The 20,362-nt window shown below is 47.7% G+C and overlaps 1 protein-coding gene across 3 annotated transcripts in view; it reads left to right on the top strand.

Moving 5' to 3' along the window:
• The window catches only part of YEATS2 (YEATS domain containing 2), a 112,221-nt gene that overhangs the window by 46,171 nt on the left and 45,688 nt on the right, over window positions 1-20,362 (top strand). For all 3 annotated transcript variants that reach the window (XM_073581258.1, XM_073581257.1, XM_073581256.1), the window contains 2 exons: window positions 9,660-9,918; window positions 11,071-11,232. In XM_073581258.1, the coding sequence (XP_073437359.1) occupies window positions 9,660-9,918; window positions 11,071-11,232 (421 nt within the window). The remainder of the gene's footprint in view (window positions 1-9,659; window positions 9,919-11,070; window positions 11,233-20,362) is intronic.

The following is a 20,362-nucleotide window of genomic DNA, read 5'->3' as shown; positions in this document are numbered from 1 at the left end:
GAGCCCTGTGTGTACGAGGTGTATGGAGCGGAGCCCTGTGTGTACGAGGTGTATGGAGCGGAGCCCTGTGTGTACGGGGTGTAAGGGCTCCGCTCCGGGGTGTATTAAGTTTGAAAGGAATGCGGGCCCCCCAGCTCAAATTTTTTTTTTTTTTATGTGTGGCCCATTTACTATGCCGAGTTTGAGACCCCAGATCCAAGGCATCCAAAAAGCTCAGCAAACTCACACAGTCATTTTCGCCTCATGTACCACTTGCCACACTTCGCTGCCCTGGGGCCACAATACCCCGATCTGCACGACCTGCGACCCTGTATGTGTCCAGGAGCCCTCCGCCGCCCCCGACCCTAGTGGACCTAGTCCCCTTGAGTGGGCTATTTCACTGTCACAGTCTATGGCTCCTCTGGCCAAGGCAATAGAGCCCCTCCAGGATCCCTCCTGTGAAGAGTCCCTCGGTTATGCGGGAGCCATCGGCTAGCAAAGCCATTTTCCATCTAAGAATGCACAGGCTTCTAGAAAACAGATCCATACCACGTCCCCCGGGCACTCTCGTGCTTCGACGTCTGTGAGTTCTGAGTCTGAGGGGTCCATAGACCTGGACTTGCAGGAATATCAGGAGATGGTTGATTCCCTCATTGAGGCGGTCAACAAGACTCTGAAGGTGGAAGAGGACGCTACGTCCATGTCAGCTCATGCGGTGTTCTTTAAAAAGGACTAAAGTGCCTCATAGGGTGTTTGGCAATCACCCCTAATTTAAGGACATTGTTCAGAGACATAGGAATTGTCCGGATAAACTTTTTACATGGCAAAGGCTTCTTGAGACAAGATACCCCTCTGCTCCTGATCTAAGGAAAGATTGGATCGAGGGTCCTTCAGTGGACCTTTCTGTATTGCGTCTCGCATCCAAAACCTTGTTAGCCTTGCCTGACGGTTCCTCAATTAAAAATACCAATGACCGACAGATTGACAACCTTGCTCTTTGAAGCCTCTGGCTCAGCTCTTCCTCACATCCTTCGCTGCGACCTGGGTGGCTAAAGCTACGGTCGCTTTGGTCAGAGGCTCGGACTAAAGCCATTCAGGACAGTAACCTTCTCCTGAGACAAGAAGTCTGGCTATCCAGATCTCTCAGGCTGGGGAGCATGGGTACAGGCCTCTCTTGATGCGGCTAACTACGCGGCTTCGGCAGCCGCAAATGCCTCACCATCAGGAGGGCACTATGGCTCAGAGAGTGGCGAGCGGACTGCGCGTCCAAAAAATTATTAACCTCTCCGCCTTACCAGAGCGGTCGTCTATTGGAAAAAAAAACTGGAGCAACTTATCTCCGACGCTACTGGAGGGGAAAGGTAAATCCCTTCAAAAAACAACAAAAGGACAGTTGACCTTTTCATAGTCAACAGCAATTTCAGCTCCGGCCCTTTCCTACCAACTCAAGCTGGCCTACTATGACCGCCTCGTCCGGACCAGGCCGCTCATCGCATATGGTCAAAGGTTCCCAGATCTCGTATAGACCCAATAATTCCTGGAAGAGCAGACCGAAACAGTCAAGATCCAAAGGATCCAGATCCCATAGATTCTCTGCACCATGACTCGTTGCAGTATCCGGGTGGCGCCAACAAGGTAGGCGACGGTCTACTTTGGTCCTGTCAGGCCTGGCTCTCAGTCGTTTACGACGAGTGGGTCAGTGATCTGGTGATCTCCGGATACAAAAGTTTTCTTCTCGCCCCGTGTTTTCCGGTCTTGTCCCCTCAAAACAGAGACGCGAGCAATATCCTTTTACGGAGCCATACACGCTCTCCGCAGGGACGGAGTCATTGTTCCGGTTCCGCAAAGCGAAATGTTCGAGGGGTTTTACTCTAACCTATTTGTGGTTTCAAAGAAGGACGGAACGGTGCGTCCCATACTGGATCTAAAACTATTGAACAAGTTTGTCAGAGTTCACCACTTCAGAATGGATTCTCTCCACTCGGTCATCACCTTGATGGAGAAGGGAGAGTTCCTAGCATCCATTGGCATTCGCGATGCTTACCTTCATATCCTGATTTTTCCCTCTCTCCAAAGATTCCTAATGGAGGCGGTGCCATTCGCTCAATTTCATCTCCGTTCTCTGCAAAACGCGCTTCTGACGGCCTGGGACTGGAGCCGTTTTCTCTCGATCATCGGATTCGTCTGTTTAAGCAGGTCAGGCAGACCCTCAGATGGTGTACATTGAGGTCTTCTGTGAGTCAGGGGGTTCCTTCCTCCTGGTACGTTGGCTAGTGAGGACTACTGACGTCAGCCTTCTCGGCTGGGAAGCTGTATTCCGTCATCACACCGCCCAGGGCCGCTTGTCTGCTCTAGAGTCGCGTCTCCAGATCAACGTTCTAAAGATAAGAACAATTAAATTGTCTCTTCTGCGGTTCCATCACCTTCTGACTGGTCGTCCCATCAGAATCCAATCAGACATCGCCACGGCAGTGGCGTACACCAACCGTCAGGGAGACACCAGCAGCAGGGCGGCCATGTGAGAAGTAGTTCATATTCTCCGTTGGGCCGAAAGGAACCATTCGATAATCTCCCCCGGGGGTAGAGGTTTGGGCGGCAGACTTTCTCAGCCGTCAGGGTCTCGCTTCGGGTGAATGGTCTCTTCAGCCGGAGGTCTTTCAGCAGGTCTGTCATCGCTGGGGGACACCGGATGTGTATCTAATGGCCTCAAGGCTAACCGCCACAGTCCCCGAGTTCATTGCTCGTTATCGAGACCCTGAAGCCATCGGGGCAGACACACCGATTCTTCTGTGGAATCTGTTTCACCTGTCGTGCGTTTTTTCCCCCCGCTCCTGTTTCTTCCAAGGGTCATCAGGAAAATCAGAGCGGAAGGGGTTCCAGTAATCCTGATCGCTCCGGGCTGGCCACGCCAGGCGTGGTACGCGGAGCTATTGCAACTCATCGCCGACATTCCCTAGCGATTGCCGGATTGTCCAGTCCTGTTTTCCCAGGGCCTGATTTGCCACCAGTACTCAGGGGCCCTGTGTTTAATGGCTTGGCCGTTGAATCCTGGGTCCTAACCCAAGCTGGGTTCTCCCAACTGGTGGTTTCCACCAGTGATGATGGAATGATGGCATGATTAGTGCCTGTAAACCTGCGTTGGTTCAAATTTATGATCGCGCCTGGAAGGCCTTTTTTCTCTTGGTGTAGAGACCGCGGACATTCACCTCTCGTCTTTTCCATTCCATCCATTTTGGTTTTCCTCCAGATTGGTCTGGAGTCAGGCCTTGCGCTCAGTTCGCTCAATGGGCAGATTTCAACCTTATCTGTGCTGTTCCAACGCAGAACTGCTACCAGGGTACAGATGAAGACCTTCATTCAAAGAATTTCCCACATGGTACCTGCCTATGACAGACCCTTGGAGTCATGGGACCTTAATATTTTGGTCCTGGGGGGTTCTCCAGGAGGTTCCTTTTGTACCTCTGCAGGACGTATTGCTGACTTTTTCTTTCTGGGAAAGTAGCCTTTCTAGTTGCGATTACGTCAATCAGATGGGTCTCTGAGCTGGCAGCTCTGTCCTGTCAAGCCCTTTTCCTATCTTCTCACCAGTGACAAGGCAGTTTTAAGGACGTTCCTGTCTTTTCTGCCAAAGGTGGTCTCTTCCTTCCATCTGGATGAAGACATTGTGTGACCCTCGTTTTGCCCGGCAACAGTCCTTCGTATCGAAGGGGCTCTTCACACTCTGGATGTGGTGAGAGCTCTGAGGTGGTTCTTTTCGCGGAAAGCGTTTTTTCCGCAAGTCTGATGCACTATTCGTGCTTCCAGAGGGGCACAGGAAGGGTCTGGCCGCTTCTAAGACCACAATAGCCAGGTGGTTTCGCTCGGCTATTTAGGAGTCCTACAAAGTCAGAGGCAAGCCTATCACAGTGGGGATTAAGGCACACTCCATTTGGGCAGTGGGCACTTCTTGGGCCATTCGGCACCAAGCATCAGCTGAACATGTTCACAAAGCTGCGACTTGGTCCAGTCCGCACACTTTTGCAAACTACAATATTCACTCTCTGGTTTCTGCAGATGCGGCCATCGGCAGACGGATTCTGCAAATGACAGTAACACATCTGTAGCCTGTTGGTACATGGAGTTTCATCTGTTGGGTTGTTCCCCACACAGGGACTGCTTTAGGATGTCCCATGGTCTGTGTCCCCCAATGAGACGAAAGAGAAAAAGGGATTTTTGTGTACTCACCGTAAAATCCTTTTCTTCGAGCTAATCATTGGGGGACACAGCACCCACCCTGTTAGCCTGATGGCTTGTCTTTGTTCTTTAGTTGACATACTCTTGTTGTTAGTTATGAGCGCCTACTGCTTTGTTACCGAACTGGTTCAAGCTAGAGACAGCAGAGGGTGTATACTGCAGAGGAGGAGCTAATCTTGCATGTTTTTGCCCAGTGTCTTCCTAGTGGCAGCAGCATAACACCCATGGTCTGTGTCCCCCAATGATTGGCTCGGAGAAAGGAATTACTTTGTCGCCTCATTGGGGGACACAGAACCATGGGTGTTATGCTGCTGTCCACTAGGAGGTGACACTATGCATAATCTGAAAAAGATTAACTTTGGCTCCTCCTCTGCAGTATACACCCCTGGACGGCGTCAGCCTTCTCCAGTTTTTGCTTAGTGTCGCAAGGAGGCACACCTAACGATTTTATTTCTTTTTTTTTTTTTCTTTTCCGACGGATTACAGATGAAGAAAAGTGGGTCTCCAGCGATACTCCCGACATGGCTCCTTCCTCAGCCCCCTATTACGGGGTACCCGGTTGAAGTTGAAATGGCTATTCCCCATGTCGCTTATATTTATTGATACAAAGTGATCTTGTGGTCTGGTTTTGGTATACTTTGGCGTTGCCCATTACTATAGGGCGTTTTATTCATATTGGTGATTTTGTCCTTGTGGCTTATCATGACCCATGTCCTCAAACCAGTCAGTATGGATGGCTATATGGAATGAATGGATTCCATTCAGTTATTGTGCAGTGTTAGGGCCTTATGGTCCTCATGAGCCTAGTAATAGGGAGGTTTACTGATATATCGCTATAGCTGGGTCAGACTATGCATAGGCAATTATATTCTATATTTTTTTTATGTTATATACTAAATTGCTATGTACTTTCGGGATGCCTGTCATGTTTTTATCATGATTTTAATGTGTAGCTCTTTGTATCAATAAATATTTTCTAGTATCACTATATTGGTTCAGTGTGGACTCTTTTGCAGTGGTGCTTTCCTCTCTTGTCTTGATCACTTACTTTCCACTGCTGCGGCACCTGACCTTTATATATAACATGTTATTTGGCACAGTTAGTGCACCCAACCTTGGTAATTGTACGCCTCAGGTAGCGTCGGTACAAGGCAGCATTCTGCAGCTTAAACAGCCAGGGACCCCAACCCTGCTGCGGGCTCCTGTTGGGGCCGGGGGAGAGTGGAGGCAGACATGGCACATACAGAGAAAGGGCTCCCTGCGCCCCTGTCTCTGCGGCAGCATCAGCTCCATAGCGCCTCAAGGGGACCCCACACATGGCCCCTTTACCGCTGCTAGCCCCACCGCTAACCTGCCTCTCAATCCGGAGGGGTCTGGTTCAGATCCGACCCCCTCCCGGACATCCGCGCTGGCCTGGAGCCCTTCTGGGCATCAGGCTTCTAATTTAGACCGCGGCTTCTCCGCGAAGAGACAACCCACAGGCGGTGCAGAGGCTGGACAGGACCTGGCAGTCGAAAGCAGGCCAGGCAAAGCCCAAAGGAGGGAAACCTCAGACTTTCTCCTCTTCAGGACTCACGAATTCCGGAAGACACCCCACCCGTAGGCGGAAGACTGCTACTCTTTCAGCAGGTCTGGCTGCCTAGTACAGAAGACAGGTGGGTCAATGAAATAGCGTCTTCCGGAACAGGTTCTTCCTCTATGTCCCCCCAAAATCGCCAGACAAGGCTCGTGCCTTCCATCAAGCCGTTTCCTCCCTTCTTCAGGCAGGGGTCATAGTACAGGTTCCTGCAGAAGAGCGCTTCCGAGGGTTCTACTCTAATCTGTTTGTAGTCCCCAAGAAGGGAGGCAGCGTTCGGCCCATACTAGACTTAAAACAACTCAACAAGTATGTTCGGGTTCGTCATTTTCGCATGGAGTCTCTTCAGTCAATCATTGCGTCCATGGAGAAGGGAGAATATCTCGCCTCCATAGACAAACAAGACGCATACCTACATATACCGATTGCTCCCGCCCATCAGAGATTTCTCAGATTCGCGATCAACCAGGACCACTACCAATTCGTGGCTCTCCCGTTCGGACTCGCCACGACTCCCATAACGTTTACCAAGATCATGGCAGCCACCATGGACGTTCTACACTCCAGAGGCATAGTAGTCGTTCCATACCTGGACGATCTTCTCATCAAGGCTTCCACCTTCAAGGATTGCGAGGTCAGCGTCTCACTCACTATCGACACGCTGAGTCACCTGGGCTGGTTAGTCAACTTACAAAAGTCTTCAACTACCCCGAGTCAGTCTCTGACCTTCCTGGGGATGTTATTCGACACCTCCAGAGGTCTGGTGCTCCTTCCCAGGGACAAGGCACTGGCTCTCCGTCTAGGAGTCCGCATACTCCTCCGCAATTCCCCCCGATCTCTCCGGTTTGCCATGAGTACTCGGCAGGATGGCAGCAGCAATGGAGGCGGTACCATTTGCCCAGTTTCACCTCAGGCCTCTTCAACTAGCCATCCTCAAGTCATGGGACAGGAATCCTTTCTCCCTCGACAGGGAGTTCTGGCTCACATCGGCAACCAGGAGGTCCCTACTCTGGTGGCTCAAGCCAACCTCACTTGCAGCGGGAAAATCCTTTCTCTCAGGTCAATGGAAGGTCCTGACCACTGACGCGAGCCTGACAGGTTGGGGTGTGGTGCACCTACATCACAAAGCACAGGGCAAGTGGTCACCAGTGGAAGCGAACATGCCCATCAACATCCTGGAAATTCGGGCCATCTTCCTGGCATTGAGAGCTTTTCATCAATTACTGGCAGCCTCTCATATCAGAGTACAGTCAGACAGTGCCACGGCGGTGGCATATGTGAAATCACCAAGACGGGACCCGCAGTACCCAGGCGATGAGAGAAGTGGCACATATCCTCCACTGGCGGAAGACACGAGGTCTGTACTCTCTGCGGTCCACATCCCGGGTGTGGACAACTGGGAAGCTGACTTCCTCAGTAGGCAAGGAATGGACTCGGGGGAGTGGTCTCTCCATCCCGAAATTTTTCGCCAGATCTGCCATTGCTGGGTGACCCCGGATGTGGACCTAATGGCGTCCCATCTCAATGCAAAGGTCCCCAATTTCATAGTCAGGACACGCGATCCGCGGTCGCTCGGAGCAGATGCCCTGGTTCTGGACTGGACTCAGTTCCAGCTTCTGTACATTTTTCCACCTCTTCCCCTGATATCCATAGTCGTGAAGAAGGTCAAACAAGAGGGAGTTCCAACCATCCTGATCGCGCCAGACTGGCCCAGACGTACATGGTACACCGACGTCGTACAATTTACAGCAGACGCCCCCTGGCGTCTCCCCAACCGTCCCGATCTTCTGTCACAAGGCCCGTTCTTCCACCAGAACTCAGGGGCCCTCAATTTGACGGCGTGGCCCTTGAGACCTGGGTTCTAACCCAGGCAGGGCTCTCACCGGATGTCATTAGAACCATGATCAGGGCATGGAACCCAGCCTCCGCCAAGATCTATTACCGTACCTGGAGAGTTTTCTTTACCTGGTGTGAATCCCGCGGCCAGATCCCACTCCCTTATTCCCTCCCAAAAGTTCTTGGTTTTCTTCAATCGGGCCTGGACGCCAGGCTATCCCTGGGCTCGCTTAAGAGCCAGGTGTCAGCGCTCTGTGCTTTTCCAGAGATGCATTGCTAACAAGCCGCAAGTGAGGACTTTTCTCCAGGGGGTCTCCCGATTGGTTCCCCCTTATAGATGTCCACTGGAGACGTGGGACCTCAACCTGGTCCTGACAGCATTGCAGGCACCACCTTTCGAACCCCTTAAAGAAGTCCCACTCCGCCTTCTATCACAGAAGGTGGTCTTTCTGGTGGCAATCACCTCACTACGCAGGGTGTCTGAACTGTCGGCACTCTCCTGCAGACGGCCCTTCCTGGCCTTTCACCAGGACAAGGTGGTTCTCCGTACGGTCCTTCCTTCCGAAGGTTGTGTCCAACTTCCACCTCAATGAGGAAATTTCACTGCCATCCCTTTGCCCGGTTCCGGTTCATAGTGTGGAGAAGGCTCTGCATACGCTTGACCTCGTCAGGGCATTGCGTATATACGTGTCTAGGACTGCACCCTTCCGGAAGTCTGATTCCCTTTTCCTTCTTCCGGAAGGCGTTCGCAAGGGTCTGCCGGCTTCCAAAGCTACCCTTGCCAGGTGGATCAGGTCCACCATACAAGAGGCTTACCGCCTTAACAACTCTCCCCTTCCGGCCGGTATCACGGCACATTCTACGCGGGCGGTAGGGGCCTCCTGGGCCATTCGGCACCAGGCTTCGGCACAAGAAGTGTGTAAGGCGGCCACTTGGACTAGCCTACACACGTTTACAAAACACTACAAAGTTCATACCCAGTCCTCAGCGGACGCGAGCGTGGGTAGATGGGTTCTGCAGGCGGCAGTGCCCCAAGTTTAGGGACCTGTCAGCACAATATTTGGCCATTGATTCCCACCCAGGACTGCTGTGGGACGTCCCATGGTTTTGTGTCCCCCAATGAGGCGACAGAGTAAAGGAGATTTTTGTGTACTCACCGTAAAATCTCTTTCTCTTAGCCTCTAATTGGGGGACACAGCTCCCACCCTGTTGCTCTTACGGGCCGTTGTTACGGTTGAGTTCTCATATTGTTCTTTGAGCTCGTACATAGTGGCCTTGTTACAGGCATGGTTATATTATTTCTGTTATGTTCCTCCTAATGCTTTTGCACAAAACTGGAGAAGGCTGACGCCGTCCAGGGGTGTATACTGCAGAGGAGGAGCCAAAGTTAATCTTTTTCCGATTATGCATAGTGTCGCCTCCTAGTGGACAGCAGCATAACACCCATGGTTCTGTGTCCCCCAATTAGAGGCTAAAAGAAAGAGATTTTACGGTGAGTACACCAGTCTCCTTTTTTACGGTGAGTACACAAAAATCCCTAATTTGTGGAAATCCTATATTAAAGACATATTTCTCATCTGTTCCATTGGGGGACACAGGTCAATGGGTTGTAGCTGCTGGATGCCGTTCAGTCCTTCTTCTCCGTTTCGACTTTCCAGTGATTTTTCTCCTCTAGCTATCACTTCCATCAAGCGAGTCTCTTACCTGTGTCTCTGCTTTTCCTGGTCAGAGTAGTCTGGCGCTCGACTCTCTTCTTTCTCCTTAGCGGGATTCTCCACCTTTCACCTTAATGTGGAGATTCCTCTCCCCGAGAGGTTATCTTACAGCCTGATGTAGTCAGGTGTGCATTACTACCTTTTTGTTAAGGGAAAGAAAAAGCAAAAACTAAATTTGCATCCTTAAGGAGTTAAATTATAGATCTAGGTTTCCTTCACTGCTGTGGTGGTAATTTTCCTAAACTCTTCGCTTACATTATGCATTGTGTTGTGAGATTTTCAGGTCTGGCACTGACATCCTTATTTTCTCTTTTTTCCAGGTTGTAGGCATTCCCATTGGATCAGCCGTCCAGGCCTCTATTAAACCTTCTGTAACTATCAGCGGTGGCCAAATACTTGTCTCCAAATCCGGCTCTTCAGCTGCCAAAGCTGTGGGGGCAAAGCAGATTGTTACTCAGGGGGTGGCAAAAGCTGTTGTAAGCAGTGGAAGTGTCAATGTATTATCCCAAGCCACACAAAACGTGTCCAAAATGCAAGTCGTATCCGCTGGAACAACAAAAGCTGGATCCCAGGGCTCAGGTACAGACATAACCGCACACTGCATCATCATTATTATGTTACGTTTTTCTATTTATTTTGCCACAATGATCCACATTTATCATTCCTCTTAGCCACACGCTCTTTTCTAGACTTTTCCAACATGTATATTGAGACTAAAAAAAGTGTCCAACATATATACTAAGTCTGATGTGCAGCATTTACGCCACTATTTTTTCTTTTTACCATTGGGCGCAAGCCCTGCAAATTTGGTTTTTACAGACCATATTGCGTGCCTGCAACTAAAGAGAGACAAGTCTCCATATAAACACGGAGTAGAAATGATTTTACAATGGTTAAATAAAAAAAAAAAAAAGTACGGTAATTCAGAGTTTGGCAGGACACTTTGGCATCTCGTCCTCTTTAGCTGGCATGCAAGGTCCTTGTATACGACTGTGTCATGATCTCTACTCTCATCCTCAGCCCCATACTACATGATCCACCTCAAGGAGAGTGAACCATATGCCTGGGATCCTGATAACTTTGTCCCTGTGTTTCAATATTGTGATCCAGGAAAGTCGGACTGTATTAAGGGAACGGGCGAAAAAGGGAATCGTCTGTATCTATCACTTGACATTTAATTTATCTACTAAAACTTGAGGCATTGCTCTAATTAAAGTATTATATTTTGGGGCTGGCACTATTTCATGTAGTTATCAGCAATGGGGGGATAAGTGGTCCGATGATCACAGACCTGTAATAAGGTCACATTTATAGGGAAGTCTGTGCGGATTCCAAAACCGATCCTTTTAAAAATGGATGGCTTCTGGGTACCATCTTTTTTTATTAGAGGCCCATACATTGCATGGTGGATTCTGATCCACAAAAACAGAATAGGATCTGCACAGAGCGTGACAGAACGGGCACATGGATCCATTATCAAAACAGATGTGATTAGAGGCTGGACAGACGTGTCTGAGATGGTTTAGTGACTTCTGCATTGAGCAGGGGGTTGGACACGATGACCTTGGAGGTCCTTTCTAACACTGTCATTCTGATAGTTCCATTAAATCTTGTGTCTGACAAATACTGTTGTGTGATTTCATTAGAAGTTGTAGCTGTGGCAGCTCTGTTGAGAAGAAATTTTTTAAAAGTATTATTTCTTACATAAATTATTATTTTTTTTGTCTTAAGTTATGGCAACTCTGCAGTTGCCGTCATCAAATATAGGTAATTTAGCAAATCTTCCTCCCGGAACCAAACTGTATCTAACCACCAACAGCAAGAATACATCTGGAAAAGGAAAACTACTTCTTATACCTCAAGGGGCAATTCTCCGAGCTGCCAACACTGCCAGTAAGTAATTTGTAATGTTACATGTTATAAATGATCTGTAATACTGAAGATCATATTGTTGTTTTTGTTTTACACGTCCCAGCAGATATTTTGTATTGGGGCCTTATAGGGAATCTATTCCCAGGTTTTTGCCACTTATTTTGAGAACTACATGAGATCTTGATTCCTATAGTTTTTATGAAATTAGATTTATTAACGGGACGTTATCACTAAAGGACTAATAGTCCTCCATATTGTGAGCCCTCGCGGGCAGGGTCCTCTCTCCTCCTGTACCAGTCGTGACTTGTATTGTTTAAGATTACTGTACTTGTTTTTATTATGTATACCCCCCCCTCAAATGTAAAGCGCCATGGAATAAATGGCGCTATAATAATTAATATTCATGAGCTGTGTATAACCCCACCTCCACCACTGATTGGCAGCTTTCTGTGTACACTTTGCATAGGCAGAATCAGTGGCGTGGGTGGGTTATACAGGGCTCCGGTTTCAGGGAGCTGGTAGATCTGCATCAGATAAACATGATTTTTATCAAAACTGAAACAAGCAGCCCAGTAAGTGATAAATTACTGGAATCGGGGTCTCTGCCCTTATATCCTGCTGCCTTAGATGGAGTAACAAAACCCTGCTGACAGATTCCTTTTATGATTGGAGTACTCCTTTTGAGAGAGGATTTCCATTTAAAATTTGACTGCTGCTTTCTTCACAAATGCGTTTGCATTTCCAGGATTTTAGTTGTAAAATCTTCTCTGGCATATTTCACTCCCACAGGTGATCAGCTGTTATCTTTAGGAAAAGTTATGTCTGGACACACAGTTATTCGGGCGCTTCTGTAAAGGAAATGTAGCACCGCATGGCTCACCTCTGTTCGGGAACACACAGAATTTTCAGAGGCACAGCCCCCCCCCCCCCCCCCCCAATATAAAAATGGGAAAATAAGTATTTGATACACTGCCAATTTTGCAAATTTTCCCACCAAAAAAGAATGGAGAGGTCTGTAATTTTTATTGTAGGTACACCTCAACTGTGGGACATAATCTTAAGAAAGAAAAAATATCCAGAAAATCACATTGTAATGATGTAAAGGGGGGATGTGTCCGGATGAGGAGCTGAGCGGGCGCAGGGAACGGTAGCTCCGTGCCCCAGCAGACTACAGCGGGTAAAACCCGCGATTTTACTCACCACGACCTCAGGCGGGGTCCGGGCACCGATGGGGCGCATCATGGGGAGCAGTACCGGGCAGGATATCGGTCTTTGTGCCGGCGCCCAGGAAAATCCAAGATGGCCACCGCCGTACTCACCATGCGGCCAGCGGCGGTGTGGAGCGCTCTGGGGGGAGGACTGATCTCCTAACACCGGGTCAGACCTCACCGGAGAGGGGCACAAGTGCAGCGGAGCAGGCACAGGAGAGATGGGGCAGCTCTTCATCCAGGAGCCCGGAGAAGCAGAGCAGCAAACCGCAAGTATATGCACCTGCACCTAACGCAGGGCACCCCTCCACCCCCATCACTGAGGCCATACTGAAGTCCCTGCTAGGAGATCTAATGCAGGCTATTCATAGTGACATCACTTCAGCCTTCACTGCACTACAGAAAGACATTGGGCACATAGGGGACAGAACAGCCCATATAGAGGAGAAGCTGGAGCAATTCACCACAGCCCACAACCACTTAGTGGACGCTCATAATGAGGCAGATGAGGAGATCACCACCCTAAAACTGAAGCTGGAGAGCCGCTCCAGGTGCAACAATCTGCGCTTCAGGGGGATACCAGAAAGCGTTGCTGCGGACGCGTTGAAGGGGGTCCTAACAAATTATTTCACCGCATTAGTCCCCGAGGCGGAACAGTGAGATCTCCTAATAGACACAGCACACAAGATCCCCAAACCTAAAAGTGCCCCGCCTCTGCGCCCAGGGATGTAATTGCCAGGCTTCACCGACCTCTCTGCCGTCACCCTGAACAGAAGGAGGGAATTCTGTGGGGCTACCCTGTGAAGCTGATCGTCACCAAGAACGGAGCCACGCAGGTCCTGACTTCTCCCCGCGAGAGGCCATGTCTCTACTGCAGAAGTGGTCGCTGGCGATGGTGGATGCCCACAGACTGCAGACTAGAAATTTCCCAAATGTCTTTCATTCCCATGCAATTGACATGAAAAGAGGAGTAGTAATCGTGATAAAGAACACCGTCGCCTTCCAGCTAATCACCAGTGTAGTGGACTACGAGGGCGGATACGTCATCCTAGTCTGCACCATAAATAACAAGACCTACACAATTGTCTCTATTTATGCCCCTAACTCCAAGCAGATCTCATTTCTTAAAGACACCATGGCGGTAGTAGCAAAGGTTGAAAAAGGCGCCTCGTTAGTCTGTGGGGACTTTAACATCACCCCCTGTCCTAACATTGATAAATCGGTACTTCCTCGAAAGAAAGAAAATCCCCGATCACTCTCTCAGACCCTTCTAGCGCAAGGACTCTACGATGTCTGGCGGGTTCTGCATGCCTACGAGCGGGATTACACCTTCTACTCACACTCCCATAGAGCTTAGGCCGGTTTCACATTTGCGTTAAAGGCCGCAGCATCGGCCTGTGCACGCCCACCGCTAGGCCCTGCCCCCTGCCGCGCCTCCGCCGGTAGCTCCGCCTCCGGGCGCATGACGCTACATGCGTCATGCTTCCCCTATCTTTATCACTGAGGACGCAGGCCATGCGCAGTATGCGTTTTGGCGGCGCCTGCATCCTTTTGACGGTGCGCCGACCAGCGCACGGCCTGCATCCTCAGTGATAAAGATAGGGGACGCATGCAGCGTCATGCTCCCGGAGGCGGAGCTACCGGCGGAGGCGCGGCTTAGCGGCAGCCGTGCGCAGGCCGACGCTGCGGCCTTTAACGCAAATGTGAAACCGGCCTTACTCCAGAATTTACCTAATGGTTACAGATCAATGGTTATTACAGGATACCCAATAGGCCATGATAGGGAACATCACTTGGTCGGACCACGCCCTGGTCTCCTGTCAAATTAAAGAGGGATACAACTACCCAACATATTCGCCATGGAGAGTAAATAATTATCTAATCACATCCCATAAAATTAGGCCCCAATTACAGGAAGCATTATCAGAATATTTCACAATTAATACACCTGATGTGTCCGTATCTACAGTATGGTGCGCTCACAAAGCCTACATCAGGGGCAAACTGCTCCAAATAGCATCCCAAAATAAAAAAGCAAGACTACGCCAAATAGAGGAAATTAATCAAAATATAGCCGCACTAGAAGAGACACACAAACATAGCCTCACAAACGCAATTCTCCAAAAATTACAGAAACTAAGGTATGAATTATACCAACTGCTTCAATACAAATACAAGCACAATCTACGGAGAAGTAAAGCCAAATATTATTGGCAGGGAAATAAAGCAGACAAAATTTTAGCCAATAAAATTAAAGCCAAAATGACCAAACAAAAATTATCCCAAATACAGGATGACCAAAAAAATATATAACCCTAAGGAAATCGCTAACACCTTCTCACACTACTATTCCTCCCTCTATAATCTGAAGGAAAATACTGCAATACCACAAGCGTAAAACTTCCTAAATTACCAGAAGACACATTACGCATATTGAATCAAACAATATCCCAAACAGAAATACAGCAAACAATTAGAGGAATGAAAAATAAATCCCCCTGTCCCTGATGGTCTAATGAGTGAATACTTAAAACATTCCAAGATATACTAATCCCTCACATGACATAAATTTTCCAAAAGTTTATGCAAACCAGGATAATTCCAAAAGAGATGATTCAAGCAAAAATTATACCCAAACCAGGAAAAACCCCTGATCGGACAGTCAATTTTAGGTCAATTTCATTATTGAATACAGACCTTAAAATTTATTCCAAAATCCTAGCTAATAGGATCTCAGAAATAATCCCGGCCTTGGTGCATAAAGACCAAGTGGGGTTTGTTAAGTCTAGACAGACCCTGGATGGTACGAGCAGGATAATTATCATCCATGTAGCCGGAGGGAGGCGGGACCCCCTCTATGCTCCTCTCTTTAGATGCCGAAAAGGCATTCGATCGGGTGCATTGGGGGTTTTTGTTCGAAGTGATGTCCAGATTTGGGTTTGACGGTAATATACTCCGAGCGATCACCCCTCTATATTCTAATCAGTCAGCCTCGGTTCTTATTTCTGGAATGAGGTCAGATACATTTGATATCGCTAATGGAACGAAGCTGGGGTGCCCGCTCTCTCCCCTAATATTTGCATTAATAATCGAACCCAAGGAGCTGAAAAAAAACAGATCACACCCTGGGATAGCTGGTACTAAAATTGGTAATGTAGAGCACAAAATCAGGCTATTCGCGGACGACATTATTTTATCCCTTATTAATCCCAAAGAATCGCTCAGTAGCGTAATGGAAGTGATAGACTCCTTTACCCAAGTATCATATAATAAATTGAATATCCCTAAATGCCAAATTCTGAACCTAACGCACTCTCTCCTGCACCCTGTAAATGTTAAAGACAAGTATCCCTTTAATTGGGATAATGAAAACATAACCTATCTTAGAATCCGGTTGGCCTCTTCAGTAGATAGAATGCTCTCCCTAAATTATGAAGCTCAGACAGAAGATCGAAGGCGACATGCTGCGCATGAGACAACACGACATGTCCTGGTTAGAAAGAATAGCGGCTGTAAAAATGTTCATAATCCCCCAGATACTGTACGTATTCTGCAACCTTCCTATCACAGTCCCTATGAAAATACTCAGTTACAAACAATCATATTAAAATACATATTGCAGGAAAAACAGCACCGAGTTAAAGCAGATATACTATATATCCCAATAAAAGGAGTACTGGGCTGCCCCTCAGTGGTGAGGTATTATTGTCGAGGTAGCTATTTTGGGAGGGCTAAATTAACCCTTCACGGTTGATCCAGTGATTTCCAAATTATTCCACAGTGTTGCTAGCAACTCAAATGACCACACGGAGACTGGGGTCTCTGTACGGGAGGATCGAGACAGATCACTAAGCCCCTTTATTTTAGTCACATCTTTTATAATCTTTTGCTTAATTATGCAAGGTTCTCAAGTACCAATAGCATCATTTCACTTTATAAGCCAATAATGCAAGAAAACCGGAAACTACATATATGTCCGTATCCAAATAGAAAGTAGTATAATGGCATATTCTTCAGAGTTTTACACTCCCGCCTCCCTTATCTTGTACAGATGGGAACAGTCTGGTTTCATGACAGCCCATGCCAATTATAAAAATTTATCTTACAGCAACAAAAATGAAGAAACGAAACCTTCAGAGAATGGACAAAATGAAACTTCAGCTCTGATTTTAGTATTAACCCTTCACATTCCCCCCTAGATAAAAAAATTTTTAACACATATGCAGCATCAGAGGTGCTATCCCAAGCTAACATCTTGAGGGGGGTACTGGTCTTCACATGACTGATGCCGTGTTGCCAGTCATGGCTGTCGCGGCGCACCCGTCCCCCCTGTATACTGCAGTTCAAGAATAACAATTTTTGATGACGGTGGTGGGGATCTTTTGTAGGTAGGCATGTGCTTGGCTTCAACATCTTCATCAAGTAGCCTTTTAAGATCGGTGCAGAGAAGAGCAGGGGCAACGACACCTTTTGGTATAATCATTAGCTGTCTTAGTGCAGACTTTCCTAATACATACAGAAATACACCAAAGAACAAGTTTTAGTATCACATATACAACAAGGATACAGGCAGCAACGTGTAACAAGCTGTGTAAGATCCCAGCTATCCAGCCCCCTATTCCCTTAAATCAATTGGCTGGATTGAGAAAGGAGAAAGTGTCTGACCACCAACTGTCCCTATTACAATCATTATCTTTATCGTATTGATCTCTGAGTCTTTGAATATCTTCTAACTTTAACTTCAACTTTTACCAATAATAATATGGAAAATGCGAAAAACCAAAACATTATGACCCCTTATTTGCTATTGGCTCGTTTGACCAGCTTGCATTGCGATGCGTGGATCCAAGTCGGTCTTCCTTCTAGTTTCACTGATGTAGGGGTTATGAGGAGGACTTGATATGGACCGTCATACAAGAGTTCTAGTCCGTGCTTCCTGACATGCCTTTTCACGACTACCAAATCACCAGGCTTCAGGTTATGACAGGTGTCGTTTTCTGCTGAATCTGGAAAAGAAAAGGAAACTAGAACATGGATGTTAGCAAGATTTTTACTAAGCAGAATAACACATTGAACAGCACGGTCAGTTTCTTCTGATAACTGCTGAGGCTGGAAATTTGCAACTGGGGGCCTAGCACCAAACAATATCTCGTATGGGGACAGGCCATATTTTGCAATAGGGGTAGTACGAATGTGGTATAGTACAATGGGTAGGAGCTCTGGCCATGGAGCCGTAGTCTCCTGCATCATTTTGGTCAATTGTCCCTTCAGTGTGCCGTTCAGCCTCTCAACTTTCCCACTGGATTGTGGGTGGTACGGAGTATGGAGTGCTACAGTGGATCCAAGCATTGTCAGAACTTCTTGGTACACATGAGAAGAAAAGACCAGACCTTGATCACTTTCAACAACTTCTGGAACTCCATATCTGCATATAAATTCCATCACCAGTTTCTTCGCTGTAGTTTTTGCAGTCATGTTGGTAACAGGGAATGCTTCCGGCCAACTGGAGAACCGGGGCCCAGTAGAATTTTTGCACCAGTGCGAGGGCCTGATTCTTTCCTCGATGTGTAGGCCCATGTGCCCATAGCAGGGTACATCTGCTTAGGGAGACACACAAGTCGGTACTTTTTCCAGAGACCATTATCCATACATGCCCCATCAGTCTTCCATTGCTTCACCTCTTCCTTTGGAGACATTCTCTGCATCGTCATTAAGCGGTCTCGCAGGGTCCGACAGAAAACTTCAGTCTGTTGTAGATCCTCAGGTTCTTGTAGGGTCAATGCTTCTTGTAACTGTTTACACTGAGAGTGTGTGGTCAACATAGTTGGTATGGTTGGTTCAACGGTAAGAGAGCGGCGGCTTTTTCTTGCATATCCTCAAATATGTTGCCAACAGTCTGTGGGCTGTTCCTAGGACCGTGCGCCTTAACTTTGATAATAACCACCTGAGTAGGTAATTTGATCGAGTCCATGAGGGTTTTAACAGCTTCAGCATTTTTCACTGGGGTTCCGGCAGTAGTAATAAACCCTCGATTGGCCCATAGAGCCCCAAAATCGTGAGCAATACCAAATGCATACCGTGAGTCCGTGTATATATTAGCCCGTCTGTTCTTGACCAAAGTACATGCAGTAGACAGAGCCTGGAGTTCTGCTTCTTGTGCTGACAGTGAGGGCGGGAGCGCAGCTGCGTGCACTACAGTGTCCTCTGTGGTAACAGTGTATCCCGTGTGGAATCTACCAAACTCCTCAGCATATCTTGAACCATCCGTGTATAACACCAGATCAGGATTTGGGAGCGGATTCTCACTGACATTTGGTGGAGTAGCTGTTTCTTCAGTCAGAAGTTGGGAACAATCATGTTGGAGGTAATCCTCATCACTGCCATCTTCCATTCTAGTTCACTATACCGTCTTTCAAGGCGTTGTAAAGGGGTTGCATTATGCGGGATGCATCCGGTATCCACTGACAAAAATAAGTGCATAGTCCAAGAAAACGCTGGAGTTCAGTTTCATCTTTTGGGAAAGGAAGGGAGCTGGCAGCTATTATTCTTCTGCGAGGTGTCTGGCACCCTGAAGGAGACAGTGACCCAAGAATCACTTGACCAAGGCAGAACTGAAGTCCCGAGGCCGAAACCCGACAGTTCAGTGCTGCCAGATACTTAAGGAGGCTAACCGTGGCTGAAATGGCAAAAGACACCTGCTCATTTTTTTTTTTTTGCAACCTGGTTGGGACTGTTTTGGGCCCCTTGTGGCATAACTGTCCATATTAACTGTCGTCCCTGCTAAGTGAATGCAAATAGAACCTGGCAGTCTGGGTGTAACGGAATGCTAAAGTAGCCATTGGTAAGATCAATAACTGTAAACCAAGCAGCATCCTGGGGTATTTGGGACAAAAGAGTATGTAGATTAGGCACCAGGTTTGAGAAACACTTTTACTGGTTCTACAGGCATTTTCCCTATATCATTTGGCCCTTTTGACCAGAGTTTAGATGGTATCTCTGAGAGGTATGGGGTGAGTCATTGATCCTCTGGCAATATTGGGGGTGGATCTGAGCCTATCAGGGCCATCATAACTGTAGGAAGGGCGTGCAAAATACAGATTTCCTCACTGTCTTCATCTACATAGGGGTTATATAACAAAAAAACCATCTGACCATCATCTTGGAATTCTGGAGCGGAACTGTGATAATAAATCTGCCCCTAATAAATTTACTGGACATGTGGGAGAGATCACAAACTGAGCAGTAACGAGAATTAGCAGGGAGGGGCTGAGGAGCAGGGTTCCCACTAGCTGAAGTCTGAGGGGGGGGGCGAGAGTTTGCTGTGTGGGCTGAAGGGCACACTGTGTGCTCGCAGCTGCGGTGGGGGCTAGAGGCTGCTGTTTGCTCTTTTTTTTTCTCTCTCCTGAACAGAGCAGGTTAAAGTCTTCTAAAAACTTTTTTTTTTTTTCCTCTGGATCGGGTGAGCGGGGATTGAGGCTGGCTGCGGATGATAATAGGTGCCGTCAGCAAAGGTGGGGGCTGCGACTCTCGGTCTCCTTGTACAATTGTCATCTAGCAGGGAGACCTCTTCTTTCAAATCATTCTTAACTAATTTCCTGCCCGACACATTAGCCTCGATCTCAGTGTCTTCGTTAATCACATTCTCAATTCTTTCCTGTACCACAACACTTCGTCTTTTTCACAGTGTTAGACAATTTTCCCCTCTGGGATTGCCCAAAATTCGCGGTATTAAGTGAAAGGAGGAGGGCGTCTCACCCTCCAGACACCTCTGGTTATATATCTAAAGCTGAAAATGAATTGAGGCTTGCAAGAGATGTCAAAAGCAATAATAAAGGATTTTGGGGATATGTCAAAAGTAAAAGAAAAGTCAAAGATGCTATAGGATTTTTACAGGATGAAAATGATGAAATGGGTAAGACAGGATGTTGAGAAGGCTGAACTTT

This window comes from Dendrobates tinctorius, unplaced genomic scaffold, assembly GCF_039654945.1.
Source record: "Dendrobates tinctorius isolate UK_male_01 unplaced genomic scaffold, ASM3965494v1 ptg000069l, whole genome shotgun sequence".
In the NCBI taxonomy this organism is placed as follows: Eukaryota; Metazoa; Chordata; class Amphibia; order Anura; family Dendrobatidae; genus Dendrobates; species Dendrobates tinctorius.
Note: the sequence above shows the minus strand (reverse complement) of the source record. Positions and strands in the feature narration are given on the sequence as shown.